Source organism: Globicephala melas, chromosome 1, assembly GCF_963455315.2.
Source record: "Globicephala melas chromosome 1, mGloMel1.2, whole genome shotgun sequence".
NCBI lineage: Eukaryota > Metazoa > Chordata > Mammalia > Artiodactyla > Delphinidae > Globicephala > Globicephala melas.
The window spans coordinates 103,086,161-103,098,474 of NC_083314.1; the positions used below are offsets into that span (position 1 = coordinate 103,086,161).

At 33.4% G+C, this 12,314-nt stretch overlaps 1 protein-coding gene and 1 non-coding gene across 5 annotated transcripts in view; one reads left to right on the forward strand and one right to left on the reverse strand.

Moving 5' to 3' along the window:
• PTBP2 (polypyrimidine tract binding protein 2) overlaps window positions 1-12,314 on the reverse strand; it is an 83,396-nt gene that overhangs the window by 35,231 nt on the left and 35,851 nt on the right. For all 4 annotated transcript variants that reach the window (XM_030868759.3, XM_030868758.3, XM_030868757.3 and 1 more), the window contains exons 4-7: window positions 7,830-8,002; window positions 6,730-6,873; window positions 904-1,068; window positions 702-812 (exon numbers count right to left, since the gene is read on the reverse strand). In XM_030868759.3, the coding sequence (XP_030724619.1) occupies window positions 702-812; window positions 904-1,068; window positions 6,730-6,873; window positions 7,830-8,002 (593 nt within the window). The remainder of the gene's footprint in view (window positions 1-701; window positions 813-903; window positions 1,069-6,729; window positions 6,874-7,829; window positions 8,003-12,314) is intronic.
• On the forward strand, window positions 2,121-2,222 carry LOC115859968 (U6 spliceosomal RNA). Its single transcript, XR_004042285.1, has one exon. It is a non-coding gene; the product is annotated as a U6 spliceosomal RNA (small nuclear RNA).

Consider the following 12,314-nt stretch of genomic DNA (forward strand, 5'->3'; position numbering starts at 1 on the left):
TACTACAGCACAAGAAGTTAAAGAGACAGACAAAGGTAGATTTAAATAAGATACACAAACAGAAGATTAGGCATTTAGAAACAAAGATGTGGTATGCAGTTTTCAGTGGTAGCTATGACGGGTAGATTTTACTGCTTTGAACAGTTTCTTACCCTCCATATTTAACAACAACAACAACAAAAAAGTAAGTAATGTGAATAAAAGGGAGACTAAGAACTTATTCAAAAAACCTATCTTTTAAAAAAATACTTAAAAAGAATACTGGAAATAGCTGAGAGCCTATCATAGAATTGAGCCATATGTCTATTGATGTATTTCAGCCAAACTATCTTATAGATATATTACTTTGAAACTCCCACTGGAAAATGTAAAATCTTATACAGGTATGCATGCACAATACAATCCTGCTATATCCTCAAGAGCACAAAACTTCTGGACCTAAATCAAACAAAAATGCAAAATATAAGCCTGTATTACATATAACTATAAGTATGACTAATGTTAAAAATAAACATTTCTTTTTTATCATAAATACTAAGCTTTTCCAATATTACCTTAATGACAATAATGTGTGCCATCTAAAATGCTATGTGGTATCGCTAAGTTATGTCAGTATTAATAACATTAGCTACACATATGTATGTGTATATACATATCTACCACTGAAAAATTATCGCTATCTCAAAAAAAACTAGACTTACTAGTTTTGCTTGCTGAGCATTTACTGGATCACCATACTGGAGAAGAGCTTGAAACTGGTTATTTTTTGTAAATGTGATTATCTTCAATACAGCACCAAACTTAGAAAATATCTGTTAAAACATTAAAATCAAAACAAATTTTATCTACTGTATTATTATTTCTCAATTTTATAGATAAACATGCAAATTAAACTAAACTTACTTGGTGAAGAACATCAAGTGTTACAGGGTAATACATATTGTCAATAATTATTCTAAGCACTGGACTCTGGGCTGGAGTCACTGCACTCTCACTAACTGTGGTGCCACTAAGAGGAGTATTTGCTGTCTGGACAGCTGTCACTGCTTGAAGAACTGCTTGAGCACGCTAAAAAATGAAAGATAAGCACTTTAGGAACATTCCTGGTATTTTCACCTATACTTTGCTAAACGTTACAATATTAAATTCTTTTCTAAAACACATAGATTAAATAAAATTTAACACTCAATAAATACTTCTGAGCACCTGCCATGAGCCAAGGATTATAATTCAAGTATTATACTAGTATTTATTTTACTTTAAAACAATTATCTAGGGTTTGGGACCAATGTGGAACAAGAAAGACAGTCAGTGTAATTTACTCTCAAAACAACAAGATGTAGTCTGACAGATTCAGAAAATGTTTTAAACAGAAACTTTTAGAGAACAATGAAACTTTAACATTATTCATTCCATAAAAAAGGCACATAGTAAACCTTAAGGGGATTACTAGATTATCCAAAAGAACTCCTATAAACATTATTTCCAATAAATCCTAGAAGAATATTCAGATACAAATTAAGTCTTTTTTTCATACTAGCATAACTTCTGAAACCAAAATTTTTAGAACAGAAATTGATGTATACCATACTACAAAGCCATAAAATTTTCAGGAATACTTCAAAATAAAATATGAAGAATATTTTCCATACATGTTATGGTATCTAATACACTATAATTTTACGTAGGACTAGGAAGATATTTATAATTGAACTATGACAGATCAACTATTATAAGACATATCTTGATTTCTGAGATTTTAAAATGTGAAAAAAAATATATATGGAACTGAAAAAATACAGTATTTTTGGGAAATCTGTCAACTAAATCATATGTTAAATGTTCCAAAAAGACTGCCTTTATTACTATTATGCCTTTCCTATTATTACTGACAGATTCACTGATAAGGAATAATTTCTTTCTACCTTATCTGGGGTCAGAAAACCTATATAAAGGCAAATAACTGTTAGATATAATAATGACAAATACCTCTACACTGCTTTATAGTTTGAAAAAGTTGTATTGGCAGATGAACAGGAATATAAACAGAGCATAGTGATGAATGAAAAGGAAGGCGGATACAAAAGAATGAGAACATTTATGATAATAAGGAATGATCAGTGTTCCCTTCAGCAGCACATATACTGAAACTGGAACAACACAGAGATTAGCATGGCCCTATGCAAATATGACCCCAAAATCATGAAGTGTCACATTTTTTCTGGACCTATTAACTAATGTGGTGGTGGTTATCATTTTGCGAAATATAAATATATCAAATCACCTTAAAACCCACACAATGTATATGTGAATTATATCTCAAAAAAGGTGGGAGGATGGTCATTTCACTGAAATATTATATAACCAGGAAATCATATAGCTTGGTACTCAAAGAGATCACACACTCATCTAGTCAAACTTCATCATCTAAATGCTAATAAAATATGACCTATAAATTTATGTTAAAGTGACTTGTTAATTCAAATCCAACATTTTGAAACATACAATAAATATTTAATACAATGGGCACATTTACACTACTATAAAGAATATAGTTATAAAAAAAGAGGGATAAAAAGATTTCTAGAGCAATGTTTGTTAAACATCTGAACATATTTAACCCAATACATATTTAAATAAAGTATTTTAAGTAGCTCATTGCAAGTAGCTCACTGTTCACTTTCTTCATTAGTGAACATGTCTTTATATACATTTATTATAATAAGCATGGAAATATCACAACTTAGAACAACTCTATAACATCTGCTACTTTAAATAATGGAACGTCTTCTTAAAATAGTAATCACTTGATCATGGTGTACTATCCAAACAGTATAAAAAGTTAAGTTTCCTCTGCAACTCAGTCACCCTGTCTGCTTTCCCTACATACACAAGCATATGTATATATGTACTCCATACAAACATGTTAAGTACTTATCTACTGCATACTTTTCTTTCCAATACTATTCACTGTTCTCCATCTTCCTTTTTTACCTTAACAATTATGTTCTCTATTATCACTAACAAGTAACTTCATACATTTTTGGACTCATTTATGTGTAGCTTTTTTGTTTAACATCTTTATTGGCATATAATTGCTTTACAATGGTGTGTTAGTTTCTACTTTATAACAAAGTGAATCAGCTATACATATATCACCATATCTCCTCCCTCTTGCATCTCCCTCCATTTTTTTTTAAATAAATAAACACATTTATTTATTTATTTTTGGCTGCATCGCGTCTTCGTTGCTGTGCGCGAGCTTTCTCTAGTTGTGGCGAGTAGGGGCTACTCTCCATCGCGGTGCATGGGCTTCTCATTGCAGTGGCTTCTCTTGTTGCAGAGCACGGGCTCTTAAGCGCGTGGGTTTCAGTAGTTGTGGCATGTGGGCTCAGTAATTGTGGTTTGCAGGCTCTAGAGAGCAGGCTCAGTAGTTGTGGTGCATGGGCTTAGTTGCTCTGCGGCATGTGGTATCTTCCTGGACAAGGGCTCGAACCCGTGTCTCCTGTATTGGCAGGTGGATTCTTAACCACTGTGCTACCAGAGAAGCCTCTTCATACATTTAAAAAAAAAAATTCATGGAGCAGAGTTGGCTTGCCAACCTAGATTTTAATTAAACTTCATATTGAAACAATCATATACACATAAAAGGACACAAATCATAAGTATATACAGCTCAATAAAATTTCACAAATAGAACATATCTGTAAAAGGACTATCTAGATAAAAAAATAGAACATTACCAACACTCCAGAAGCCACACACATGCTTTCTCCCAGTTATATAAATGGAACCATATAGTATGTGTTCTACTTTGATCTGGCTTCTTCCAATAAACATAATTTTTATGATGTTCATCCAAGTTCTAGAGACACCAGTAGCTTGTTCATTCTTTTTGCCAGTCAGTATTCCAACGAATAAATATACCATAACACATTCTACAGCTGCTGAACATGTGGATCATTTCCAGCTCTGGGCTATTACATACAGTGTGCCATGAACTTTCTTATACATATCTTTTCATGCACATATGTATGTATTTTCTCAGATACGTGACTAGTAAAAATTACTAAGTCAAAGAATATGTATATGCTCAGCTTTAGTAGATATTTCAAGGTTTTAAAAATGATTCTACCAATTTACATTCTCATCACTTATTTACGAAGTTCAAGCTTCTCTACATTGTTCCAATACTTGGTATTACTGGTCTTAATTTTATCCAGTATGGTATACATGGCAGTATCTCACTGTGATTTTCATTTGTATTAAGGGTTCTTAATCCAAACCTTATCCACTCTGTGGATCAGAGGATGGCTTTCAAGGAAACTAACTAATGGGAAACCTGAAGATGTCTAACAAGTGGCCATGTGAAGTAAGGGATGGAAAGGTGGTACAAAGGCAGGCAGGCCACAATATTCCAGGTCAAAGTGACAGCACAGAAGCACAATGGCCTCCAAAGACAAAATAAGAGAAAGCATGCCAGGTTATAGGCGCTACAATTACTACTGGGATAGAAGCACAGGAAAATAGGGTGGGAGTAGCCATAAGACAGAAACAGTACTCATCTCAAAGGGCTTTTACCCTGAGCATGAAAAGGATTTGCTGCAGATGACTGTGTCTGAGCAAATGAAGTAGCAAGAAAGAAGAAAACTGGGCAGATATTGGAAAGAGTGAATTCACAGAACCTACTGATTTGATGAAAGGTTCTGGAAGAATTCATGATTGACACACACATTCATTTCTCTCTTCTATTATAAAACACTATTAAAATGACTATAAATAAGTACAAAATGGAATAAATGCAGATACTGAAGAGAAAAGGTTATCACTAGCTCAGAATAATTTTATCAAATTCCCAAAACTCAGAAAATGCATGGACAGAAGACACAGTGAACACGTAGCAAAACAGGGTTTGCACTGGTAGCATCCATAGGAATCAAATTAGAAATTGGTAGGTACACAGGAGGAAGGAGAATGAAAATAAAAGGGTTAACAGAAAGTATGGCTAACAAACATCCTCTTCCTCCTCACCATCAACCAACTTATTATTAAACAATAAAAACAAAAGCAACAACAACTAAACACTCCCTTAAAAGAACAGAAACTCTAAAAGGAGTTTTGAAGGCCAAGAATAAAGACCTCTGGCATTTGGGGGGGATCCCAGGTTAGTATCCAAGTCCTCATTACCTTACTCTAGAGGAAAGCATGCAAGTCCAATAAAACCTAATTGTCCATTCTGAAATATAAACAGACAATGAGGGTGGGTGGGAGGAAGAGAAGAATAGAGGGAACAAGATAAACGTAACAGCTAATTCTAAAGAAAGTAAAAGATACAGTCAAGTATTTTAAAATACCATTAATTAGTAACTGTAAAGAATGACCAACTACGAGGTAAAAAGGGTATCAAAGAAAAGAAGAACTTTTGAAATCAAAAATATGGCTGTCAAAAAAATTTTTTTCAACATAAGAACACTGCACTGACTGCTCCCTATGTTTGGAACATACCCAAGATTTCAGTAAGTGCCTTATTTCTCTAATCACTTTGAAGTTTGTTACTCAAATGTCACTTGTTGGTTGGGCTTCCACTGGTTATCCTATTTGAAATTACAAATCCCCCTCCCCTACATATATCTATCTATCTATAGATGCCTTATCTTTATTCTTTCCACATCATTTTCATTTGAATCTTTTTAAATGAGAATGCATTCACTAATTACTGAAAATACTAACATGTAAAATAAAATTGGGATATTAAATGCCATTTTAAACTCTAAATAAAAAGAACAGAGAATACATATTTTCTTTTGGTATATTTCCTCATGATAAATTCTGAGAAGTACAACTTCTGGTTCAAAAGAAATGAAAATTATCAAATTAAAAAAAACAACTGAAATTTTAGCCTTATCTTTTAGGCAAAAAGTTTTACAAGCTTATTTTTCATGAACTATCAAAATGACCTTAAATTATTTTTTACAAAGGTTAAAATCTATGAGAAATTATTTTCCATTTAATTTTTGATAAGAGCCACAGTTTAGATTTTACTAAAACAGATATAATTAGCTAAAAACTACATTTGAAGAGCTTTTAGACCAGTTTTTATTGCAATCCTATGTATTTAGATCTAAAACCATTCTTATACTTTTTCTAAAAAAATAATTTTAGATAATTAATATCTTCTACATCACATTTTTAAAAGATCAACACATATTCTCAACATATATTCTCAATTCTTACATTTTTCCCCCCAGGAAAACCATTAACACATCCTCAGTAGGAGTTTTTCCATAAGAAATTAAGACCTATAAAAAGTCAAATAACCAAAGGGACTGAACTTCGTACACTGAAGTCTAAGCAGCAGAGTTGCATAAACAGTTTATACTTAAGTCCTACCTCAGACAGTATCTATACAAAAACTTTAATTTGCACAAAGAAAAAGAACACTTTGACCAGAACCTTAAAAGCACTGAAAAAAATGCTATTTAACTAATTTATCCAGTATTAACTTAAAATATGAAAATAAGAGACCACACATACTTTCTGTAAATTAACATAATGGTTAATACTTAACATGCTACAAGAAAATGCCACAAAAAAACCAGAAAACAAAAAACAAGAAAATGCTCATAGAAAAATCTTCTGAATGGTTAAAAAAAATTTTTTCTGCTAATATGTTTATGAGATTCTTAATACGTTCTAGGCCATTTTATTTATGTACCTACACATACTCACTTGGTTCAATGTATTATCTGTTTTTAGTTCTTTGTGATTGGAGTACTGAATATAAATCGGTTGGTTACGAAGGTGAGGTGTCACAGCAGAATAGTAATTAACCATAGTAATAGCTGCTTCCTCTGTTGCTAGTTCCAAAAATGCCTGAAAATTTAAATAGCAAAAATCTTAATATTATGAATCAAATTCAAATAAACTTCAATATCTGTGTAATCTATTTGGTTCATTAGAAAAATCAGTATCTAGAATATAACCTTTCAAGTTACATTTAGATGCTCTAGTAGGTAGAATTAGAAATCTCTTACTGAAGTTTAGAGATACAATTAAAGCTAAACTCAGAAGCTCTTAGAATACAAAGTACTTCCACCTCTGATTTTCCATACACTACAAATGTACCCATTTCAACAAAGGCTAGAGAAAATAAAATCTAAACATTTTCCAGCACCAGAATTTTACCACTCCTAACCTAGAAAACATAAGAGAACACCAAGTCATTTTTAAAGCATTTACAATTTAACAAAGAAAAAAATTAAATGTCATATTATTAGTGATATTAACTATATTTAAGAGAACATTAAATTTCTCTAAATTCTTCTAAATGGTATCATTAGAAACTTTAAAACAAAATTTGATTTTTAATATACCTGGACCCTACTGCTACAGGTATAACTATTCAATATAGAATATCTGGGACTAATGACTATCTTTTTCTAATGCTATCAGATAAATATTTCCCTGGGATAAGCTTAAAGGATAAGATGCTGCTAGTGTCCTTACTGATTTCCGATATTACAAAGAGCAAAGCCACAATAAAAGAAGTATTTCATCTGTATTTCCTACAATCTCATTGACCAGTAGTTCAATTAGAGTCCTAAAGGGAATTTAAAAGGCAAAATTTGAAAACTACGGTGACTTATTCATTTTAGCTCCCTACCATTAGTTTCCCAAACACAGCTACAAGGAGAAGTCAGAGTAAGACTTCTGTCATGTTCTTTAAGAAAAGTAACCTACTATATACTATCCTTTCATCAGGCAACAGCTAATTCACACCTGCTAGATAGTTGAGGCTTAACATTTTATAAGTCCTGAAAGAAATATACCTGATTTTTTCCTTTCAGCATAAGGATGTTGGTCACCTTACCAAAAGGTAAGCCTAAAGCAATAACTTCAGTTTCTGTCACTTCACCAGGTAATTTCCGAATATGAAGTACACGAGAAGGAGCACCATCCATTTTATCTTCTCCTTTAAATTTTTTACTATCATTACCATTGGCTGAAAGACATTAAAGAAACAGTCTTTAGTATATTGATTTTCCTTATTTGCATAAAAAATCACAAAACAAACTTTAATAAAGAACTTAAAAACAGAGCTGAGCATACTTGGGATACTTCCTAAAAATGCAAAAACCAGGTTTGCAAAGTAACAGAGAAAATCATATCCACCAATTACTACTAAATGAAATCATCAATTAAGATTACTATTGGGTAAATATATTTCTGGATAGCGTATGTAAAGAGTAGCAAGTGATAATCAAAAACATTAAAATGCAATTTCATAAAGAAATGGTCAATGGCTATAGAACACAATTATCTTACAATTCAATCGTCTTATTAGAGACTAATAAGGAGTCTAAGACTTAGTCTAAGACTAAGGAAAATACAAAAAAGTGAAAATTTTGACTTAGCAAAAATTAATTATAATTTTACCTGAGAAATTCTGAATTGTTCAATTTGAAAAATGTGCTAAAAAATGGAATCAAAGAAGGCAATGCTGTAAAAATTATTATGCAGTCGCTCCACACTATGGGTCACATTCCTCTACCTAAAATGTTTTGTCACTATCAAAATCTACTATAAATCACTCATGGACTTGATTATCTTATTCTGTTACTCTGAGCTTTAAAGTGATATATTTTAAACAACAAATTAGTTTCCTGCTTTTATTCCAAAGCTTTACCAAAACACACAAAATAAACAAAAAACCAAAATCCGAACTTACTAAAGAATCAATAAAATATGTGATGTTTTGGTGGTTCTTAATCTTCTAAGAACTCAAGGATATTTCTGAGAATCTAACTAACTTGAAGAATCCTTACACAGTGAGAAATATGCATGTATACTCCATTTTGATATGATTTTTGGTACTTTACAGTACACCCCCAGAAAACATTCAATACTATCTATAAAATTCTAAGACCATCGGGATCTTCTAAGTGCCTTCAAAATTTATTCAAACATTAATTCTTTAAACATTACTGAGTTATCAAGAATATGTCTGGCACTTCTTTAGGTTCTGGGGGTACAGCGGTGAACAGTAAGCAGTAAGATCCCTGATGCTGTCCTGTAGTCTAGTGGGAGAGATGGACTACCCAGTACATGAACCAGATTATTTCTTATAGTGATTTTCCCCACTTTCTCTACCTGCTGAACACCTTTCCTTCACAACTGGCTCAAAAATCATCTCTATAGTCAAGACTTCTCTAGTACCTCTGGGGAGAACTATTTCTTCCCATAGCACTTTTTTGTAGCTCCTATGGCATTTTATTCCTACATTTAAGGTTCACTGTATTAAAATTAGTTGTTTACAGAGCTGAGGAGGTAGTGTCTTATTTCTCTTTATGTCCACCACACCTAGCACAGTGCCTGGCTTGAGGCTTATTCAATGAATGTTTGTTGAATGAATGCATTTATGCATGCCAGAAACTCAGCTGTTAGCAAGACTATGATAATGAAACAAGTAATACTTTTTTCCACTTGGTTATTTCTTATTTCTTTCTGTTGTACTAAGTGCTATGAAGAAAGTAAAGCACAGTAATGTGATTAAAAGTGACTGAGCAGAGGACTGGAAGAGGGTGATGTGGTAGTGATTTTACTGGATGATCAGAGATAATATGTGAATTCACCTGATAAGTATAACTTAAAGTGTCAATTAAGTCATATTTTAACAGTTTCACTCAAGTTTATATACATGAACGAACAGCCAATGCATTTAAAAATTCCCTTAAGTTGACTCTGTACAGAAGAGTAGTAAGCTATGGCTTCTGAATATATTACCAGAAAAATCTTGCTGGTTAGCTCTTCATCATTCCAAAAATAAGAAGAACTACAAAAAGCTCTCCACACTTCCTTTCGTAAGTAAGGAAAACATCTATCTGCACAGGCACCTGAACCTACCAGAAACAGGCTGAATTTCCTATTTTGTGGCATCTTATTTTAACAAAATCATCATTGGGTCTGTTAAATGATACTGCAGGGAATCAAAAAATACACATATACCTTAAAACATATAACTGACATACAAATGCATATTCTTCTAAGGCCTTTTCTTAGCAAAGCAATCTGATAGACTGTGTTCTTGTTCATTCATTTGTTTGAATAACAAGAACAAATAATTCAGTCCAACGTATAGTCCCATGAATTATAGGTTATGATATCAGGAAACTCAAACAGCAAACTTCTGTTTTTCCTTTAGGGAAAAAGGCAAGAAAAAAAAAAATCACAATAAAGATACTACCCATCACTACACATATAGGGCGAAAAAAATGCTTCCCTTTTCAAATGATTCTTAGAATATGATTCCCAAAAGGCAAAAACCTGCCTAAACCTATTATTAAAAGAATACAAGAGTTTATTGTTTTGAATTTGTGTTGGATGATTTCTTGTCAGTGGATGGTGAGTAAAACAACTGAGTAAAAAAGGTAGATGGGACAGTTTTCACAGTTAAAGAAGATGATAAATAACTTGTAGAAAAGAAGGTACTTTTCTTTTGCGTTGATATTTAACATTCACTGAAAGTAACCTACATGCCAGGCACTTTACAACTCTTAAGACTGCTATTATAACCCATCAATCCCATTTATAAATGAGAGGTACTTAAGCTGCCCAAGGTCAGAGTTACTAAGTGGTAAAGACAGAAAATGGCAGGAAAAGGATTAAAACTCAGGAGTATGACTCCATAGTCTGTAGTCTCAACCCACTACTACAGGAGGACCCTTATAAAGACAAACTTCAGGTAATATATAATGGCCTAGAGAAGATCTGTTCTTTTCTTCCAAATGCCATGTAACTAACAACATTTACACTCTGTCTTTACACTACTTGATACTCCTCTCAGTTAATAGCTTCAGAAAGGGTGGCTATTAAATATTCATATTTTAGTGCTAAATATTATGAAAGTCTCAATTTTAAATAATGATACTATGAGAATGTAAAATTGAGAAATGATGATTTCTTTAAATAAAACTAAGTTGACTTTCATATATAAAAGTACCCCAACCCTGGAAAAGAGAAAGGGCACTGAATGTGTGGCCTTGGGGCTTCCGTGGTGGCGCAGTGGTTTAGAATCCGCCTGCCAATACAGGGGACATGGGTTCGAGCCCTGGTCCGGGAGATCCCACATGCCGCGGAGCAGCTAAGCCTTACACCACAGCTACTGAACCTGCACGCTAGAGCTCGCGAGCCACAACTACTGAGCCTGCATGCCACAGCTACTGAAGCCTGCGTACCTAGAGCCCATGCTCTGCAATAAGAGAAGCCGTCCAATGAGAAGCCTGTGTACTGCAACGAAGAGTAGCCCCCTGCTCGCCGCAACTAGAGAAAGCCCGCGTGCAGCAATGAAGACCCAACGCAGCCAAAAATAAATAAATAAAACAAAGTGTGGCCTCAACTTATGAAACATGTAGGCCATTTATGACCCTATTAGAGAAGTAAGGAAGATGGGGTCTCTCTGGGTTACAGATCTATGATTCTTCAGAAGACAAAGTACTATAATTTGGACTTCTTTCCACAATCCTTTCCCTTACACTTCCCAGGTAATTCCAGACAGAAACTTTGGTTTAGGTATGTAAAACTAAAGAATTTTAAAAACTGTTTTTCAACAACAGATGTAGTAATGCTTTTACTCATGCATGTAAGCTGCATATAAATTGTAGAAATCTTTATACTGTCTTCCATATATGCCTTCTTAAAAAAGCCTTTGGCTTAATGGAGCTCTTCTACTCACAAATTCAAAACAAGACACAGAAACTGTTTCTAAGTGAACATTCCAATACAAACTTAAAAGTTTTCTACCTCAGTTCTAAAGTGAACATCTTCACTTTTGAACAGTCCCAGTCCATCTCTTTTCTCTTTGACTGACTTTTGTCTTCTACTGGCTTTTTAACTGTAGTTTTCACACAAAAGGGTCTCACCAAGATCCTGGGTAATTTGTTAAATCCACCTGTGGCGGAAGAGCTGTGAGCCCTCTCAACCTTACCAAATCTCTCTGTTCTCACAGCATCCTTAATAACTTACTTCTAGTTTCCTTACTTCCCTGACTCATTTGATACCTGCTCTGACCCCTCTGCTAACTCATTCACTTCCCAAAATGGTTGGACTGTCCCAACGTGTTCTGGTCTCAAGTCGTTCCCATTTTTACTTGCTCATATAGACACTCCAGTAAGGGGTTTCAAAAATCAACTTCTATTTTATGTCTATTATTTTAGTCCCACTCATTCACCAATATTTCTAGTTCTATACTTTCAACTGTATATACCAACTTGAAGTGCAACATCTCAAAACTTTTTACTTCATCTGTCCAGTGAAAA